At 41.0% G+C, this 19,926-nt stretch overlaps 1 protein-coding gene across 1 annotated transcript in view; it reads left to right on the top strand.

Moving 5' to 3' along the window:
• LOC126455589 (uncharacterized) overlaps positions 1-19,926 on the top strand; it is an 80,625-nt gene that overhangs the window by 33,964 nt on the left and 26,735 nt on the right. Inside the window, exon 3 of the mRNA XM_050091347.1 lies at positions 6,998-7,137. Within this exon, the coding sequence (XP_049947304.1) occupies positions 6,998-7,137 (140 nt within the window). The remainder of the gene's footprint in view (positions 1-6,997; positions 7,138-19,926) is intronic.

Here is a 19,926-nt window from a genome sequence, read left to right as displayed (position 1 = left end):
ATATCCTTCTGTCTGGTGACATGTGGGGCAAAGTTGATTTCTAATTACTTTTTATCCCATACGAATGAGCTTCTCTTCAAACTGTCAATGTATCTGTTGTATTCATTTGAATTTTGGGAATATTTTAATCCTGATGAAAAATTATATACTTCAACGTTTCGGATTCAGATGCTGCATCAGTGGAAACTAATATCAATAACTTTGCTACACTGCTGAAATTTCGTTAACACCGGCGTTAACAGACATATCGACACCGGAAAGCTTAAAAATGTGGAATGTCGCAGGAATGCCTTAAAACTAGATAGCCTGAAGGGCAACGTTAGAAATTATCGGGAGAAGATTTTACGTAAAAGTAAACGCGCTACCGCCTTCTCTCTTCACAGCCCATATAAGACGAGCACGACAAGCTTTCCGTTACAAAGCCGCCCCTAACACAGCTAAGGTATTGTAAACATGGTTGTCGTTATTTGGCAATCATACGATAGTGAATTTACTGCCATGTGTGTCCCTGAATTGTTCTGCTAAATTAGCTTCGGGTTTCCTTTCTACTTCCACGCCTCATGCTACATAACACTCAAAAAGTTGAGACACTGAGACATAAAATTTAATTCGTGGACTGATGAAATGTCGCACTTCACTTAATGAACAACTGTTCTTATCTATAACATTACTTTATAAGGCTCAGTGACCAATATCGCCTTGAAAGAGCGTGGCCGTAAGCAAGTGTTGTTAACTCAGTATTTTCGCACTTATCTTGAGATTTAAGGGTGGTATGAATGTCAGTTCTAACGTCACTGCAGGCGAGTGCATATTAAGTTCTTATTTCGCCTTTTGTTGAATGGAGCTGTAGGTTGCTAGAAGAAATTGTTTAACAAAATGCCAAGAAAACTTTAATGCATTAAATTTTATCACAAGCTCGACTCAGTAAACTATGTGAATGTAGTCATAGACGTCTGCTTAGTGAACACCTTGCTGCTTCACTATACAAATGTCTTTGAAGTACTTCCACATGACCGTCAACGATGCGAATTTGAGGTTTGTTCTACGGGTAGAGCCAATTTGTCAATGGAATATTTATGAAGTGAATATACAGTAGTTCCACTGACCCAAATGTGTGTGATATCAATTAGGCACGTTTACTTATACCAGCGTTAGCGACTTCTTTCCACTTTGTAGAGTTTCATTAATGGGCAATTATGTTGGTTTAAGTCTAGCTGAAATCCTTAACTATCACTTTCGGTCAGCTTCAAGATCTCCACGAACACATATGTGGACCTCAAAATGTGCAGACTGCCTGTGTTGCTATAGACCATGCACTACAATGTAGTGACATAACTTATCGCATACATTTACGCTAAAAAATCAAACAATGACAGTAAAAAGCATTACACCATAGTTATTAACTGTGGATTGACGAAAACATACTAATTCCTGACGAAAAACTACATAAAGAAATAATTTAAAACGAAAAGAAACAATACGTAAATCATTATTAAAAACGTTAAACATTGTAGTGAGGTATTCTGACTATGTCACAAAACATATAATTAGTTTTGGGTGATACTTTTTGCATATTAGAGTAATACAATGCTCAACACATTAAAACGGGTCGTCTGCCTCAGTAGCTAACGAAAGTCGAATGCAAATGTAAGTCATTTTCTGTGGAGCAACGCTCAAAATCACTAAATCATTTAATACTATTCAGAAAGAAGAACGATATCTGAAGCTACCAGGTGCCAGCAAATGGGCGTCAGAGACCTCTGGTCTTTGTAGCATTCAACGGTAGACAGACCGCCGAGAAATCTTTCGCAAAAATGTTATTGGACGTACGGGTTATTACCGATGTCAGAAAGTGAAATACATTGTAGCTATGCCACCATTACACTCAAGATATCAGCGTTCAGACGAGAAACGCAATAAAAATTTACACAAATAGTCTAGGCATTGTGGAGTAATGATTACAAAAATTATTATGGAAAAACAAAAAAACTGAGCTTTCAGGAAATTAAGTTTGAATTTTTTATGAAACTCCATGACGGACATGGCCAACAAAATCCGTAAATTTGCAAGAAAACTAGTTCTGCTCAAAGATAACTATAGTCCCAATCGAAAAATATTAAACGAGAAACCTGTAGGATTTGAAAAGATCTGTTGACTGCTTTTTCGAGAACTATCGAAAGAAATGTTAGAAGTTGGGTTCTATGTAACACGTTAAATAATTAATGTTCTCATACTATGCAACACGTTAAATAATTAATGTTCTCATACTTGCTATTTGCTGCATGTATATCCAGCGGTAAGTCAAAGAAGTGCTTGATTTAAAAATTAAAAAATGTTAATTATTTTCGAGGTATATGGCCTTTCTGAAAAAAAAAAGGCTCTCTCCATTATTGGCTAGATCTTCTCAGTGCACAGCTTTTCAGTAAGGGTTTTAGACTTATTTTCTTCGAAAAGATCTGTCGTATCGTACTATTAAATAATTTTTACGATTTTATTAATTTTAAGGATCGAAAATGACTTCGAGAAACTTGCGCTTTTGTTGGTCATATTGTTTTAACTGTCTCAATTTTTAGTTTATGTAACTAACTTTTAAAGAAAGAAGTTGCCGACATTTTTTCAAGAATTAAATAAATACAAAAAAGAATCACACAAACTTCGGGAGCAGACACGAAAAAAATAGGGAATGCAATTAACATTTTTTGGCCACGTGCTTGATGGAAGTTAATATTGAAGTTAATATTGAATATCCAATAAAAAGATACTGGGATATGTTTCACTGATTTTCAGTTATTAGTAATTGAGGAATAAAGTGAAGCGTGCAAGCGCAGAGTGCGTCAGCTACAGTGGGCGACGGAGTGTGGAGGAGGGAGAGTGGTTGGCGGGGAGGGGACGAATCAGCGCACCCTCTCTGAAAAATGGTTATAAATCGCCCACGCTTTCAGTCTCCGATATCTCGGTTTCTGAACCTCATACAAAAATCATTTTATATTTAATCTGTGCTACTTTGACGAGATAATAACAAATGTTACAGTAATTTTCACCTTAGAAGTAAAACAGCACCGGAAATATTTACTTTTAATATTTTACATTTCAATGTAGCGCGCGCCAGTTCCCTTCACTCTGCCGCCCGCTGCAGCTGACGCACTGCGCGCTTGCATGTTTCATTTTATTACGCAGTTGCTAATGCTAAAAATTAATTAACCATATCCTAGAATTTTTTCCAGAGAATATAAGTATTCAGTATAACTTCCATCATGCGCACTGGTGTAAAATGTTAATTGCGTTCACTAGATTTTTTTTAATTCTTGAAAAAATGGCAGCAACTTCTTAAGAATTTTCATCATCTAAAAATGTTGGTACTTAAAAAGACACGACCAACAAAAGCGCAAACTTTTCGAAATCATTTTTTTATCCTTACAATTAATTATTTAAAAGCGTGGTAGCACAACTCCTCCCGAAGAAAATAAGCACAAAATCGTTACTGCAGAGTCATCAGCTGAGAAGATCTAGCGAATTATTGAGAGCGCCTTTTTTATTTCAAAAGTCGATGTATGTAAAATAACAATTAATATTTTTCATTTTTCAAACAGGTATTATTTTGAGTTAGTACAGTCTATACTTACATACTTACAGTAAATAGAAAGTATGAGAATGTGAATGTTAACGAGTTAAAGAGAACCCAATTTAAACGGTATTGTTGATAGACCTCGAAACTAAATAAAGTAATCGGTAGTCATAATAAGCAAACAAAAATCAGTCCATATATGTTTTTAAGCCCTACAACTTTCTCATTCAGCATTCTTCCACCAGAGCTATAGGAGTATGCTTATTTAAGAAAACCTCACTTTTGCAATTTCTCGCATCTTTTTGGCCGGTTGAGCTGTCTTGGATCGAGTCATGAGAAAGAAACTACTTAAAATTTAATTTGCTATACGTTGTGATTTTTGTTTTCACATAGTAATTTTTGTAGATTTAACGTAAGTCCGTCACTGTCGCGTAATGCATGAAATAAACAGACATTTTCTTCAGTGAGTCATTGCATTCAGGAGACGCACGGTTTACTAGTAGACCATGTGCGTAGACGTGGCGAAATAGCTCGAACAGAAGACAAGACTTTCTCCAGCAACTGCTGCAGACTACGGTGTTACCAGTTTGTGCAGACAGCTAGACTTAAAGCATTATCAGTGTGGCCATGTTATATGTACCATGTCGCTACGCTACATACTGGAAACGTACGCCCCACCTAATCACTGTGATGCTATGGTATATTGTTTCTGTAAAGTCCCGCTAACTGGGAATAGTTTTTTGCACGCACAGAGAACGAATTACAGCACAATGCGGCAATTTGTCAATACATAGAATGTATCCACAGTTGCGAATGCAGTCAACTTCCAACTGTAGAACGGAATGACGACATTTAAAATTGGTGTCGGGTCGGGACTCGGACCCGGATATCTTGCCTGTCGCGAGCGGTCGTCATCATCATTTTGGCTATCCGTGCACACTTGATGGCCAGACCCGAAGTTTTATAGGTTGTCGTCCATAAGTCACTTGTATACCTACTGTAATTCCAGTACAGGGGAGACATTTAATGGAAAGTCATTATTTTGGTTTTGGCAGACAAGTACGATCCTGTAGTGGCTGTGTCTGTAACAAGTACGATGCAACGTTCCTTCGGATATGCATTCCGGTACGAGAATTACAGCCAGTGTACGAGTGCAGGTTAATGACACAAGGGCGACGACTTATGGGACTTTGGGTTGGCGTGGAGCGTCCATGGATAGGTCAAATGGTTGTTGACAGCCTATAGGAGGCTTTTGACTACTTTATATGTTCCAGAGACATCTTCGAAGTCCAGTTGATGACCGAACTTAAGCGGTACTGTGGCCTATATTTGGTTAACGTGAAAGCTACAACCCCCGCTTGTGGGAAAGAAAAGATATTAGTTTCACTGGAATGTTGACCACCGACTTCGCACCTGTTTCGAGACGCCCACCACCGTCATTGGCACATATCCCACACATTGGCCGTTTCTTTTTGGAATCAGTTACACATGCACCGAGCTCTCCAGGACCAGGAAGATGACCACTCGCGACATCTATCGCCTTCTCAGTCTGCACACACCCCGAAACCCCGTTGAAGCACTTCACCCCCAGGTTTCACGGCCTACGATTCATCAAACATACCACACCAGTACCACTGCGACGTGGTGCCTTCTCGTCAACGGCAAATATACTACAAGACAAAAACAGCATCGCATAGCGCTAGCGAGGTCAGCTCTCTGCCTCAAGTGGAATGTCGAAGATAAGGATTTGCACCGTTTCGAGTGTGGGGCATCAGCAGCTGTCGGTACAGAAAATCGTGGCTTTCTACCTCTGAGTACCTCCACGTCACGTCTCTCTTATCATGCTGATATATTCCGACGCCACCTATTTTCTATGTGGCGTGCATCACATGGGTCAGAGGCATGGCGACAACTACCTCTTTCGGGACGGCATCGTCGATCCGGCGGACTTCTGGACACGTCTCCAAGTACAACACCACACCCTGCACCGACATCGACACCATCGAGCCACTTTCACGAACTGTTTACAAAGTATTTTCGCTAATCCGCCCAGGACCCGAAATCTCGAAGAAACGCGCCAGTCAACACAGGACGATCCCACGTTCCCCTTCGAACGATAAAGCAGACGTTGTTATGCTGGCGCGAAGATGTAGAGCATGGCTATGCAAGTCTTCCTAGTTTCTTTAACTTCGTATTTCTCTTCATCTTGTACATTTTTTTTCTTATGCATTTTTATTCACGGATGATTCTGGATCTGCAGCCTTATTTGTTTTTCTTTCTCATGTGCTCTGCTAAAAAAAAAAAGGATGAAGTGGTGTTGAGAACGCATACTTATTTATGTTTTCAAGAAATATTGTTTTTTTGTGAAGAAATCTTCTTTTATTTTCAAGCCACAGAGCCCTTTTCTTGTATTATCATCACATTTTGCTCATTTAGTAGGGTTTCTTCTTTGTTTCATGAACTGATCATTTACTTATTTCATTCAAGACACGTTATGGAAATAGGAATAACAATGGTCGCAAATGAAGCGACACTGACAAAAGCGCTTATGGCGAGCGTAAGGAAGGATTAAGAGGAGGCAAAAGGACCGTAAAAATTTAAAAAATTTAAAAAAATGTTTTAAGGCAAGCGCTCCCGATAAGCGGGATCTCTCGGTTCGAGTCCCAGCCCAGCACAAATTTTCAGTGTCATCGTTCCATTCTGCAGTTGGAGGTTGACTGTATTCGCAATACATTTTCTGTGTTTCATAACTGCTGTAGTCATTGCTGCATTGGACTCCTTACTTCATCAGTAGGCTGCACCATTGGACTTCGGCTCCTCAAGTGGCGAGGATATCATAGTTTAGCAGGGATGCAAAAAAGTAGCTGCACAACAACAAAAAAGTAATTGAGTTGAAAAATGGTTCAAATGGCTCTGAGCACTATTCTGAGGTCATCAGTTCTCTATAACTAAGAACTACTTAAATGTAACTAACCTAAGGACATCACATACATCCATGCCCGAGGCAGAATTCGATCCTGCGACCGTAGCGGTAGCGCAGTTCCAGACTGTAGTGCCTAGAACCTCTCGGCCACCCCGGCCGGCAGTAATTGAGTACTTTATTTATTCCATTATTAAGTTTTCTACATATGACACCTGTGTAGTTTCTCATAAACCTCAGCCGGCCGCTGTGGACGAGGCGCTTCTGTCCGGAACCACGCGGCTGCTACGGTTGCAGGTCCGAATCCTGCCTCGGGCATATGATGTGTGTGGTGTTCTTAGGTCACTTACGTTTAAGTAATTCAAAGTCTAGCGGACTGATGACCTGAGATGTTAAGTCCCATAGAGCCATTTGAACTTAATAAAGCTCGTCATATTTTAGACACGTGTAGAGTCAGTTGCCACGGCTGGCCAAATAAGCTTTACGCGTCGCTTGTGTTGTGGTTGCCGCAGCGCGTTCCAGACCGGCATGGGCTGCGTGGACGAGTACCTGCAGTGCGCGTCGGTGAGCAGCCGCCGTCTGGTGGAGCAGCAGGTGGAGGGCGCCCGCTACACCTTCCGCTTCCTCTGCGACGACGCACAGTTCCGCGCTGGTGAGTCCCCCAGCAGCCGCACTTCCCTTCAGACTACATCTGATACAGGAGTTTATCAAGGAGCATATGTTGACGCTAACGATATGTGCCCTTTTATTTACTCTCCTCTCTTACTATTTTTCAGTACACAGTCTGAACGCGAAGAATCATTGAAAAGCGATATTTTATCATCACAATTTACTTAAATAATGAGATTAACTACAAGGTCGAGCTGAAAAGTAATGCCAATTAATTTTGTATGAAAAAACTCTTGAAGCCTTTTAAATAAAACAAACTTTATTAACGTTCTACATCTTTAGTCTACATGTCTATCTTTTTGTTTCTCAAAGTAGTCATCATGGTGACAGACTTGCTTGTTGGTACCTTCACAATAGAATGTTTGTTGACGGAGCCACCACTTCACCTCTGCTTGCACCACGTCCTCAAATCAAATTGAAGTTATCGAAGGTGTTCTTTTAGTTTTGCAAACAGATTAAAATCGACCAGGGCAGGACGATACGGAAGATAGTCGATGACAGTGAACCCAATGTGTCAGATTGTTGGAGATGTCACAGCGCTTATGTTTTGCATGGCATTGTTAGGTTGAAGGATACAGTCTTCACATATGAACGAACTCTTTGGTTACAAACTCGATTACAGCACCTTGATGCATCGACATAAATACGTTACGTCACCATGTTATACGTTACACTTCAGAGCCCTCTAGCGGCAGTAGGATGCAGCTTGGGTCAGCGAAACGGGGAAGTCGACCAAGTAATAAGCATTTTATGCAATACTTAGGCCAATATTGAGAACAGAATAAAAAATTGGGATGCATTACACTTTAGAACGCCATCGTATAATACAGGACACTGCAAAATGAATATAGTGGTTAAAAACGGATGCAGCTGCATGCGAATTTAGGCTTTCTCGGCGAATCTCAATGATTAAGACTGCTCAAGTTATCAACGGAGTGAAGGCGTCCTTCTGTGGAACGACGCCTTGACTTGGCTAATAACCCGAGGAGACTTTATCAACGGCTACAGCTATTTAAAGTGTGGCAATATATCGATAATAGTTAGAGAATGTAACAGAAAGGTTGAAGTTTTGATCATTTCTCAAGTGCAGTGAATGGGAAACTGGAGCGTGCGTGGTGATGAACAAGTGAAATGTTCCGCCTTATTAGCAAAAATTCTGACTTCGTACAGAATGTTTTATACGTGTAGAATTTAAAAATTGTTGTTCTGTCTTCACTATGCGGTGACTTCATCAACGACACAGTCAGACACCTCCAAATACCGACAAAATCTGTCAATGGCTTCGGTCCATTGAGAAGACATTATGTTCTTGTAAAGTAAATAGTATCGATCAACAACCTTATCAGCATGAAACGTCGAGAGAGTTCGTATTTAGTTGAACATTGTTCACGGAAATACACGCAGGAATGCAGAAGAGAGTTGTAAATTCTGCAAGTAACTGTTTGGCGTGTTCTCAAATTGAAGCTGAAACTGAAACAGAAAGACTACGTCAAACATACGAATTATGCTATGGCAGTGCTGGAATCTGTGAAGGAAAAATCAGTTGCTGTACGTCTCATTTTTAGCAATAAGACAGCTTTGTACGTAAGTGATATAGTTCAGTGGATATAACATTCGAATATTTGATACAAAAAAGCCTCTATGTGTAACTCAGCATCTCGGCGACTGACTTGCAGTTAAAGTGTCCTGTGCAATGTCAGCACAGAAACAGAACGGTTTTTTTTTGTTCACTGAGCTGGCGCATCCGACAGGCATTTACCCAGACATGATTCAGCAAAGGTTGAGGCCACAGAATGATGCAGAATCCACAAATTACATTTTTCACCAGTATAGGGTAACCATATACCTAGGTTTATTGTCGAAAGTGGCGGGGTTGAGGGTTTCTTGTAGGAGATGATGCAGCATTTTATCTTGGATGGAGAGTGATCGACAAATGGAGAAAGAAGTTCAATAGTGAACCAAGGAAGTGTGGACCCTCGCCGTTCATGTTGTATGCTGACAAGTTCAGATTTTTCGCAGACAGTGCTGCTTGAAACCGAATTCACCGGTTCCTCGGGTGACCCATTCGCCTTTGTGTTGTAAATGTCCAAATCGCGAGTAATCAAACCTATATTAACGTACCATAACAGGGAAAAGAATGGTTCTTAACTACGAACGTGACAATATTTAGCTGTATGACTCGCTAATATTGCTTAAAATGGAAGTCATAATGTGCAAAAAATTTCTGTACTGTTTTGTAGCGTTGACCACGCTGAGGGAAGTGAATATATTTAACGGGCGGGTTTACGGCACTCCTCCCGTGTGCCGCTACCTGCCGTGACCCACGTCCTTTCCGCACGAACTACGTCTCACTTCTCAGAAAAATGTAGCCTTTAGTTCGCCCAGCTGAACATTTTCATTGTAACTGCACAACATTGCACTTTTTTTACTAACGTTGACAACAGTCTCTCACACAAATTTTGACACGTGTTACTTGACAGAATACTGTTATTAGAATGGCACATATTTATGTTCCAAACTTCTCTCGAAAGGGAAGTACGGATAATGAGGTTCGATTTTCAGGATTGGTGCGCCACACAATTTGTTACACACACAACATTTAATATGGCCTACCTGGAATTAGTTTTATCCGCACCTCTGTAGCAAACAGCTTGCAGCTTTCTATCCTTACCTTACGACAGATTCACTGAAAGAAAACCATATCTGTGAAGACTGTTTTGATCGTGAGCTCTGAAGGAGTTCTTTGAATACTTTATTTCAGTTTATATTTGTTTAAATATGTCAGAAGTAAATTTACATTAATGACCAATGAGGCAACAATTTTACTTGGAAACAGGAGGGTGCAGACTGATATATTATTTCGTGGCTTAATCGCTGCCATCTCGAAATTAAATGATTACGTTAACATTTTGATAAAGCAAATTTAAAAGCAAGAAATCTAGTTAAATTGAACTTTAAAATGACATATCAAAGCGACCACACTTATTGTCTTTTCAAATTTAAAGTAAACAATTATTCTTGGAAATTACTTTTATGTGACACAACAAGATTGTCGTAACACCAAGATGAACCAATTACGATCGTTTGACTATACAGATTGACACACAAGTGAAGTCTGAACGAAAAGGACGGGGAGCTTTAGACCGATGTGTGACTTTGGGACAGAGATTCTAACAAACACTTTTAACAAAACTATACTACTGGCCATTAAAATTGCTACGCCAAGAAGAAATGCAGATGATACACGGGTATTCATTGGACAGATATATTATACTAGAACTGACATGTGATTACATTTTCACGCAATTTGGGTGCATAGATCCTGAGAAATCGGTACCCAGAACAACCACCTCTGGCCGTAATAACGGCCTTGATTCGCCTGGGCATTGAGTCAAACAGAGCTTGGATGGCGTGTACATGTACAGCTGTCCATGCAGCTTCAACACGATATCATAGTTCACTGGCGTATTGTGACGAGTCAGTTGCTCGGCCACCGTTCACCAGACGTTTTCAGTTGGTGAGAAATCTGGAAACTGTGCTGGCCAGGGCAGCAGTCGAACATTTTCTGTATCCAGAAAGGCCCGTACAGCATCTGCAACATGCGGTCGTGCATTATCCTGCTGAAATGTAGGGTTTCGCAAGGATCGAATGAAGAGTAAGCCACGGGTCGTAACACATCTGAAATGTAACGTACACTGTTCAAATTGCCGTCAATGCGAACAAAAGTTTACCGAGACGTGTAATCAGTGGCACCCCATACCATCACGCCGGCTGATACGCCAGTATGGCGATGACGAATACACGCTTCCATTCTACGTTCACCGCGATGTCGCCAAACACGGATGCGATAATCATGATGCTATAAATAGAACCTGGATTCGTCCGAAAAATGACGTTTTGCCATTCGTGCACCGAGGTGCGTCGTTGAGTACACCATCGCAGGCGCTCCTGCCTGTGATGCAGCGTGGAGGGTAACCGCAGCCATGGTCTCCGAGCTGATGGTCCATGCTGCTGCAAACGTCGTCGAACTGTTCGTGCAGAGTCTGTTCACTCAGGGATCGAGTCGTGGCTGCGCAATCCGTTACAGCCATGTTGATAAGATGACTGTCATCTCGACTGCTAGTAATACGAGGCCGTTGGGATCCAGCGCGGCGTTCCGTATTACGCTCCTCAACCTACCGATTCCATATTCTGCTAACAGTCATTGGATCTCGACGAACGGGAGCAGCAATGTCGCGATACGATAAACCGCAATCGCGAGAACCTACAATCCGACCTTTATCAAAGTCGTAAACGTGATGGTACGAATTTCTCCTCCTTATACGAGGCGTCACAACAACGTTTTACCAGGCAACGCCGGTCAACTGCTGTTTGTGTATGAGAAATCGGTTGGAAAGTTTCCTCATGTCAGCACGTTATAGGTGTCGCCACCTACGCCAACCGTGTGTGAATGCTCTGAAAAGCTAATCATTTGCATATCACAGCATCTTTTTCCAGTCGGTTAAATTTCGCGTCTGTAGCACGTCATCTTCGTGGTGTAGCAATTTTAATGGCCAGTTGTGTATATTAGAACTTTGGTAGACCATGAGGTTGACTGTAACATTCTGATACACTGATAAAGACTGCCTTGTTCTTTCCAATCGTATCAGTGTTGAAGTTGGTGCTTGCTTTATAATAATTTGTATTGACTCTTCACGTCTCCAATGTTGGTATTAATTTATAACTGCCACATACTTGTGTGCCATTGTTACTTTTTGATCATTGGCTCCATATTCCATCATATCAAACCAGTTGGACATTCTTGCTTTTCGACACAAAATAAATTGGAGACGACTTCAGGAACTATAAACCACTGCCACAACAAATATTAAGTACGTTCACTCCGAATTGTTATGGCTTAAGGCTCAAATCGCCAGACATGACACACCACGCTACGTACACTGTTATGGCTCGACTACAACTGCTCTTGTTCATCGTTCTTCTCCTCCTCTGTGCTAGCACCAAGGTCTTCCAAAACACCATAGGCAATTCCCTACCTTTATGACTTCATTTTGTTGAAATCAATTACATTTTCTAATACCTTCAGATTGTTACAGTCAGTACATTTATAACTTACGTTCTTTTCTGTAATATATTCTTCATAAAATTATAAATTTTTCACGAAGTACCCTCTCTTTCCATCGAACATTTTTCACTGATATTATACTTGCGCCTATTGTCATAAAGGTTTCCTTAACAGTAATCTTTTGTATAAGATCGATCATTTTACTCCGTCGATTTTCACTCGATGCTGTTTAATTAACTAAAAAAATTTAGATATTAATCTTTGAATTAAACTATATCATCACAAACTATCTATAATAAAGTACTGTCTCAACAAAAGTTGCATAAATATGCAGTATGATCTTCATCAGTTTTTTTACTCGTGCAAACGATGGCAACATGCATTAAAGGTTCAGAAAAATAAAAATATGAACAAAAAAGGAAAAAGAAGTAAAACCCTACTGTCACGTTATCAACGAGGCACAACTGGAATCGCTTATGTCATACAAATACCTGGGCGCAAAAATTTGCAATTGTTTGAAATAGACGGATCACATAAGCTGAGTCACGAGTGAGGTACCTGACAGTCTTCGTTCATTGGCAGAATACTAGAAAAATGTAGCTGCTTTACAAAGGAGATTGCTTATAAAACATTTGTACAGTCCATCCTAAAATAGCCCTTGAGCGCTTGTGACCCACACAAAATAGGACTAACGGGGAGTACTGAACGCACAGAGATAAGGATGGCACGAATGAGCACATGTCTATATGACTCATGGGAGTGTGTCACGGAGGTACTGAACGAATTGAACTGAATCAAGAGAAATAGTACAACGCCTTACAATATGAATCACCTCGAAGAAAATGGTTTATTGAAAAATAGCCAGCACGGATTGAGAATATCCCGTACTTGTGAAACATAACTAGCTCTTATTCTCAGGAAGTAGAGAGCACTGTGGACAGGAGTTCTCAAATTGACTCCATATTTTTAGATTTTGACACCGTTTCTAACATACGACTTCTAATGAAACTGCATGCCAATTGAGTATTGCCTGAGCTTTGTGACTGGATTCGTAATTTACTTTCAGAAAAGTCACTGTTCATAATAACTGACGGGAAGTCATCGAGTTAAACAAAAGTAATATCTGATATTCCTCAAGGAAGTAGTATAGGCTCTCTGCTATTACTCGTCTACGTAAACGATTTGGGAGACAATATTACCAGCCCTCCTGGATTGTGTACACAGATTATCAAAAGAAATTGCAAAATGATTTGGACAAGATATCGGTACGGTGCGACAGGTTGCAATTGACACTATATAACGAAAAGTGTGAAGTCAAGCACATGAGAACCAAAAGAACTTCACTAAAATTTGGTTACAAAATAAATCATAAAAAACGAAACGCTTTAAATTCAAATAAATACTTAAGGATTACAGTTACGAATAATTAACATTGGAACTATCGCATCAATAAAGTTTTGGGGAAGCAAACCAAAGACAGCGATTTATTGGCAGAACACATAGATAATGCAACAGTTCCTCTAAAGAGACCGATGGACACTACGCTTGCCCGTCCTCTTCTGAACTACTGATGTGCAGTGTGGGATCCGCATCAGGCAGGACGGACTGAGGACACCGAAAAAGTCAAAAGACCGCAGCTTATTTTGTACTATCGCGAAATGTGGGAGAGAGGAAATATGGGAGAGAGTACTATGGACATGGTACACGAATTTTTAATGTCAATAAACTTTTTTAGCCGCCGTATGCTTTAAGATATTTTATTTTATTCTGAAAGCAACCAGTTTAGGCGAATAATTTTACCATCATCAGACTCCATACGCTTTTTTCAAATCAACGAACTTATCGTATAGAGCCATAAACCTGGATATCGTGAATTTCAATCGTTGTGCACGTGCTTCATGTTGTGTGTAGACAAGACAGCCTAGACACAATAAGAGGAAGCCGAAAGGCACGCGCTAAGTTAAAGCAGGGTGCGTGAGGTCTGAAACCGGATACGTAATGAATGCTATAAAGAAATGTACGTAGCTTCTGGAATACTTAACTTTAATCCATCCTTTTTGATACATCTGGATATTGTGGCGATACAAGTGAGACTCTTTAGAAACATGCAATGTTACTAATGGCGCCTTGCTAGGTCGTAGCTATTGACTTAGCTGAAGGCTATTCTAACTATGGGCTCGGCTAATGAGCAATGCTTCGTCCATGTAGTCGCTAGCAAAGTCGTCCGTACAACTGGGGCGAGTGCTAGTCCGTATCTCGAGACCTGCCTTGTGGTGGCGCTCGGTCTGCGATCACACAGTGGCGACACGCGGGTCCGACATGTACTAATGGACCGCGGCCGATTTAAGCTACCACCTAGCAAGTGTGGTGTCTGGCGGTGGCGGTACAAAGAAGTGACAGCAACACACATCTTCGTATAAAGCACCTGCACAATGATTGGAATTCACGATATTAAGTTTTAAGTTCGTTGATTTGAAAAAAGCGTATGAGGCCTGAAGATGGCAAAATGAATTGCCGAAACTGGTCGCTTTCTGAATAAAATAAAATATCTTGAAGTGTACGGCTGTCGGTAAAGTTTAATAACATTAAAAAAGGCGTACCAACCGATGTCCCCTGATCGTAATGGACCAAATGAGATTGGTACACGAATTGTGGCGGTAGTTATCAAAATAAATGCATTTCCGTTACGGCAGAACCTTGTCATGAAACTTCAGTACCATCTTTGTCCGCAGAGTGGGAAAATATTTTGTTGGCGACCATCTACATAGCGAGAAACGATCATCGTAATAAAGTAAGAGAAATCAGAGGTCGCACGGAAAAATTTAAGTTTCTTCTGTACGCTGTTCGAGAGTGGAACGGTAGAGCAGCTCCTCGAAGGTGGTTCGATGAACCTTCTGACAGGCACCCTCTGAATAGCAGGACAATGATTTAGGCATCGCGCAGGCAAGATCAGACCAACTACAATGAGATGAGAGAAATTTTAACTATCATACTCCTTGTCTTTCACATGTGACTGGAACCTGAAGAAGCCCTAATAACTATTACGATGGAAAGTACCCTCTGCCATGCACTTCATAGTGACATCCAGGGCGTATATGTAGAGACAGATACCCGGCAGGACATTTATCCCTCCCATCAGATTCCACTCTACCCTTCACGGTTTTCCTCGCTTCCCTTTCTACACCTACCCATACTATTTGAACCTAAGCAGAAATTTCAACTACAGCCAACGCTACCAAATAACATTCTCACCACACGTCAGCCCACTACTCTATTAGTATCCTATGCGTCACAGAACCACACGAACTTCCCTCCACAAACTTATGCTCTGGGGCCTCAAGCGATGTGTTTTGGATCTGTGTAGAGGCAAGCTTCTTTTTACCGACCTCACTTCCATCAAAAGACTCACAGAAGATGGCAAATAGATTTCAAAATCAGTATGGTATCTAGAGTATTTAAACACTTGAGTAAAGTACAATTTTACATATTCTTAAAGTGCTTCTTTTGCAGGAGAAGAAAATGAGTTTCGTTTAACGACGGAAAGTAGTTTCGTTTAATAGGGGCCAACTGCGTCGTTGAGAAACCTTTCTGTGGCGGAATGAGGGGCTGTGGAACTTAAGTCACAATAAATAAAAGAATAAAGAATGACCCCGTTACAGTAAAACATCTCACAGATATTCTCCCTATGATCGATAATGTCCAAATGTCAAAAGTGACAGTAGTGTACCGGACCAAACATATTGGATCTGGTTCCTACCAGGTCATCGTTCAAGCAAACAGCGGATACATTACGTGAAGGGGAACGTAAACTGATGGCATTTTATTTTATTACGACATAAAGCTTTACTAACAGTGCCCATACTTCTCGTGTAGGATGAGAAATTTGTGCTTCCTAACAGCGAGTTACGAATTTAGGCTTCCTTCCTAGTCATTGGAGTTGGTAATAACAATCACTATTAGTCACAGAATTAGACGTAATGGTTATTAATGGTACGTAAAACCTAAATTTCACTGTATTTTATTTCAGAGGGTTTCTCATAAGATTACTCAGAGTTTTATCTACAATAATTAGTTCACCACTGTTTTACGCCACTTCCATTTAAATACCCCAACATGATTTTTAAAATTTTGTACACAAAGCCTTCTTCTGGTGTTAATACCGTCCTTCATCCCGTACTAATGTTTTAACTTTTAATTAATCCACGAGTATTTTCTGCGAGTGCTTGAAGTGGATGATGACGTTGTTGGCAGCCAATTTTGGCCGACACCGATAATTACATTCCAATAAAAAGCGTGACCTAAACTACTCGGTTCACAAAAATGTCTTATTCTCTTTACAGTTTTGTAGTCTGAATTTAACTTCACGTTTGAATGGGAATGATACACTTCTGATCAAAAGTATCCGGACATCCCCAAAAACATATGTTTTTATATTAGGTGCATTGTGCTGACACCTACTGCCAAGTACTCCATATCAGCGACGTCAGTAGTCATTAGACGTCGTGAGAGAGCAGAATGTGGCGCTCCGTGGAACTCACGGACTTCGCACGCGGTCAGGTGATTGGGTGTCACTCGTGTCATACGTCTGTACGCCACAGCGAGATTTCCACTCTCCTAAACATCCCTAGATCCACTGTATCCGACGTGATAGTGATGTGGAAACGTGAAGGGACATATGCAGCACAAAAGCCTATAGGCCGACCTCGTCTCTTGACTGACAGAGACTGCCGACAGTTGAAGAGGGTTGTAATGTGAAATAGGCAGACATCTATCCAGCCCGTCACACAGGAATTTCAAACTGCATCAGGATCCGCAGCAAGTAAGTACTATGACAGTTAAGCGGAAGGTGAGATAACTTTCATTTCACGGTCGAGCGGCTGCTCATAAGCCACACATCAAATGTCAAACTACGCCTCGCTTGCGTAAACATTGGACGATTGGACAGTGTAAAAACGTTCTGTGGAGTGAAGAATCACGGTATACAATGTGGTGATCTGATGGCAGGGTGTGGGTAAGGCGAAAGTCCAATGAACGTCATCTGCCAGCATGTGTAGTGCCAACAGTAAAATTCGGAAGCGGTGGTGATATGGTGTGGTCGTGTTTTTCATGGAGGGGGCTTGAAACCCTTGTTGTTATGAGTGGCACTATCAGAGCATAGGCCTACACTGATGTTTTAAGCACCTTCTTGCTTCCCACTGTTGAAGAGCAATTCGGGGAGGGCGATTGCATCTTTCAACACGATCGAGCATCTGTTCATAATGCACGGAATTTGGCGGAGTGGCTACATGGCAATAACATCCCTGTAATAGACTGGCTTGCACAGAATCCTGACGTGAATCCTATAGAACACCTTTAGGATATTTTCGAATGCCGACGTCGTGCCAGGCCTCACGGACCGACATCAATTTCTCTCCTCAGTGTAGCCCTCCGTGAATAATGATCTGCCATACCCTAAGAAACCGTCCAGCACCTGATTGAACGTGTGCTTGCGAGAGTGAAAGCTGTCATCAAGGCTAAGGGTGGGCCAACACCATATTGAATTACAGCATTACCGATGGAGTGCGCCACGCACTTGTAAGTCATTTTCAGCAAGATGTCCGGATAATTATTGGTTCTTGATGAAGGCTACGTGCCAAGTGCCTTTCGAGAAGTGGGTACAGGTTGAAACTTACTAATAATTCTCCTACATCTCATCAAAAACTACTAGCTTGTGGCTATTTTTGGACAATGACAGTTATATGGAGAGACGATGAACGTTAGGATGAAGATTGAAACGGTCTGACTTACATCGAGATATGTGTGGTTTCCCTGCTGTTAACCATTGCATTGATGCTGTGTACAGCACATTAAAGTCTACGCTGTTTTTATTTCCGAGGAAGCGCATATGTGCCGTACGACAATAATATAGCAACAAATAATACTGTTTCAAGCGAGGAAAGAAGGGAACCAATAGAACACGGAGATGCGGCTAGGCAGTAAGGCAGTTAGGACGGCTATGCTCTAGCAAGAAACTACGGACTGAGCTCCACTGAACAGTGTTGCACTGGATGGATAAAATGACAACGAGATCATGTATTCAAAGAGACAGAATACCGCAGACAGCCAACACCGCAAAGGCACAGAAGATAATTGGGCATCCCGAATTTCCAAAGCTTACGAACATGGTATAGGATAAAGTGTCAAGTAATTACGAGATAATATCTGTTGTGTCTAGGCAAGACAGCCTAGACACAATGGGAGGAAGCCGAAAGGCACGCGCTTAAACTCACGCAGGCTGGCGTGAGGTCTGAAACAGGATACGTAATGAATGCTATAAAGAAAAAGTACGTAGCTGCTGGAATACTTAACTTTAATCCACAATTGGTGAACATTGGTCTTGTTGATACAGGATTATCATCTCAATATAACTTGGTGATGGCGCCTTGCTAGGTCGTAGCAATTGACTTAGCTGAAGGCTATGCTAACTATCGTCTCGGCAATTGAGAGCGTATTTGTCAGTGTGGCGTCGCTAGCAAAGTCGGCTGTACAACTGGGGCGAGTGCTAGTAAGTCTCTCTAGACCTGCCGTGTGGTGGCGCTCGGTCTGCTATCACTGACAGTGGCGACACGCGGGTCCGACGTATACTAACGGACCGCGGCCGATTTAAAGGCTACCACCTAGCAAGTGTGGTGTCTCGCGGTGACACCAGAATATCCTACTACTAATGATCAGCATTTGAAAATAAATTCCCTGTTATAAAGCTCGAATACTTGATATACATCGTCTTTCAGTTGTGCTAGCGACACAATAAATACTGCAGTCTTAACTATCAGTTCTGTGACATTCATTTTGGGATGACATATTCTGGAATATTCTATTGATGAATAGTCTCCATTTGGCTAGATACATCATTTTTTACACAGAAGACATATCTAACATAGAAAAATTGCTAAATTTGTATGAGAGTTTAGGAGAGAGTTGAGGGAAACATAACAGAAAAGGTTTCAAAAAATGGTTCAAATGGCTCTGAACACTATGGCACTTAACTTCTGAGGTCATCAGTCCCCTACAACTTAGAACTACTTAAACCTAACTAACCTAAGGACATCACACACATCCATGCCGGAGGCAGGATTCGAACCTGCGACCGTAGCGGTCGCGCGGTTCCAGACTGTAGCGCCTAGAACCACTCGGCCACTCAGTCGGGCACAGAAAAGGTTTACTTTAATGTAAATTGCATCGTGTAGGTAACTTTAATTTGAATTTGAAATAATTTTTTATTACATCAATAAAATAATTAAGCTCCGCCTCACAGATCAGCAACAATCCGACGAATAACCCGTGTCAATTGAATATGAAATGGAGTTGTTGGTTCATAGTAAGTTTTTGAAATTGAGATACTTCTAGCTGCATCGTCTTCCTCTAAAACCGCATATCATTTGCTCATTATTTACATACCTCCAAATTATGCAAAATGGCTATCCATGTACAAATGGACACTAATACTGAGTTTCGTAAAATAATTTAAACCCATGCTCAAACCGATGCCGACATTGAATTTCATAGAATAATTTAAATTTCGTACCAAGAGCTCCCGTTTGTATTTGAAGTTATAAATTGATTGTAGTAACTATATGTTCTAAGGAAATTATCTTTTGGTCTGTATATACCAGCAGGCCTACGCAAGTCCTCTATAGTTTTGTGTTTCCCGCATATGTTGGTGCAAGA

This window comes from Schistocerca serialis, chromosome 2, assembly GCF_023864345.2.
Source record: "Schistocerca serialis cubense isolate TAMUIC-IGC-003099 chromosome 2, iqSchSeri2.2, whole genome shotgun sequence".
Lineage (NCBI taxonomy): Eukaryota > Metazoa > Arthropoda > Insecta > Orthoptera > Acrididae > Schistocerca > Schistocerca serialis.
This window is presented reverse-complemented; position numbering and strand designations above follow the sequence as displayed.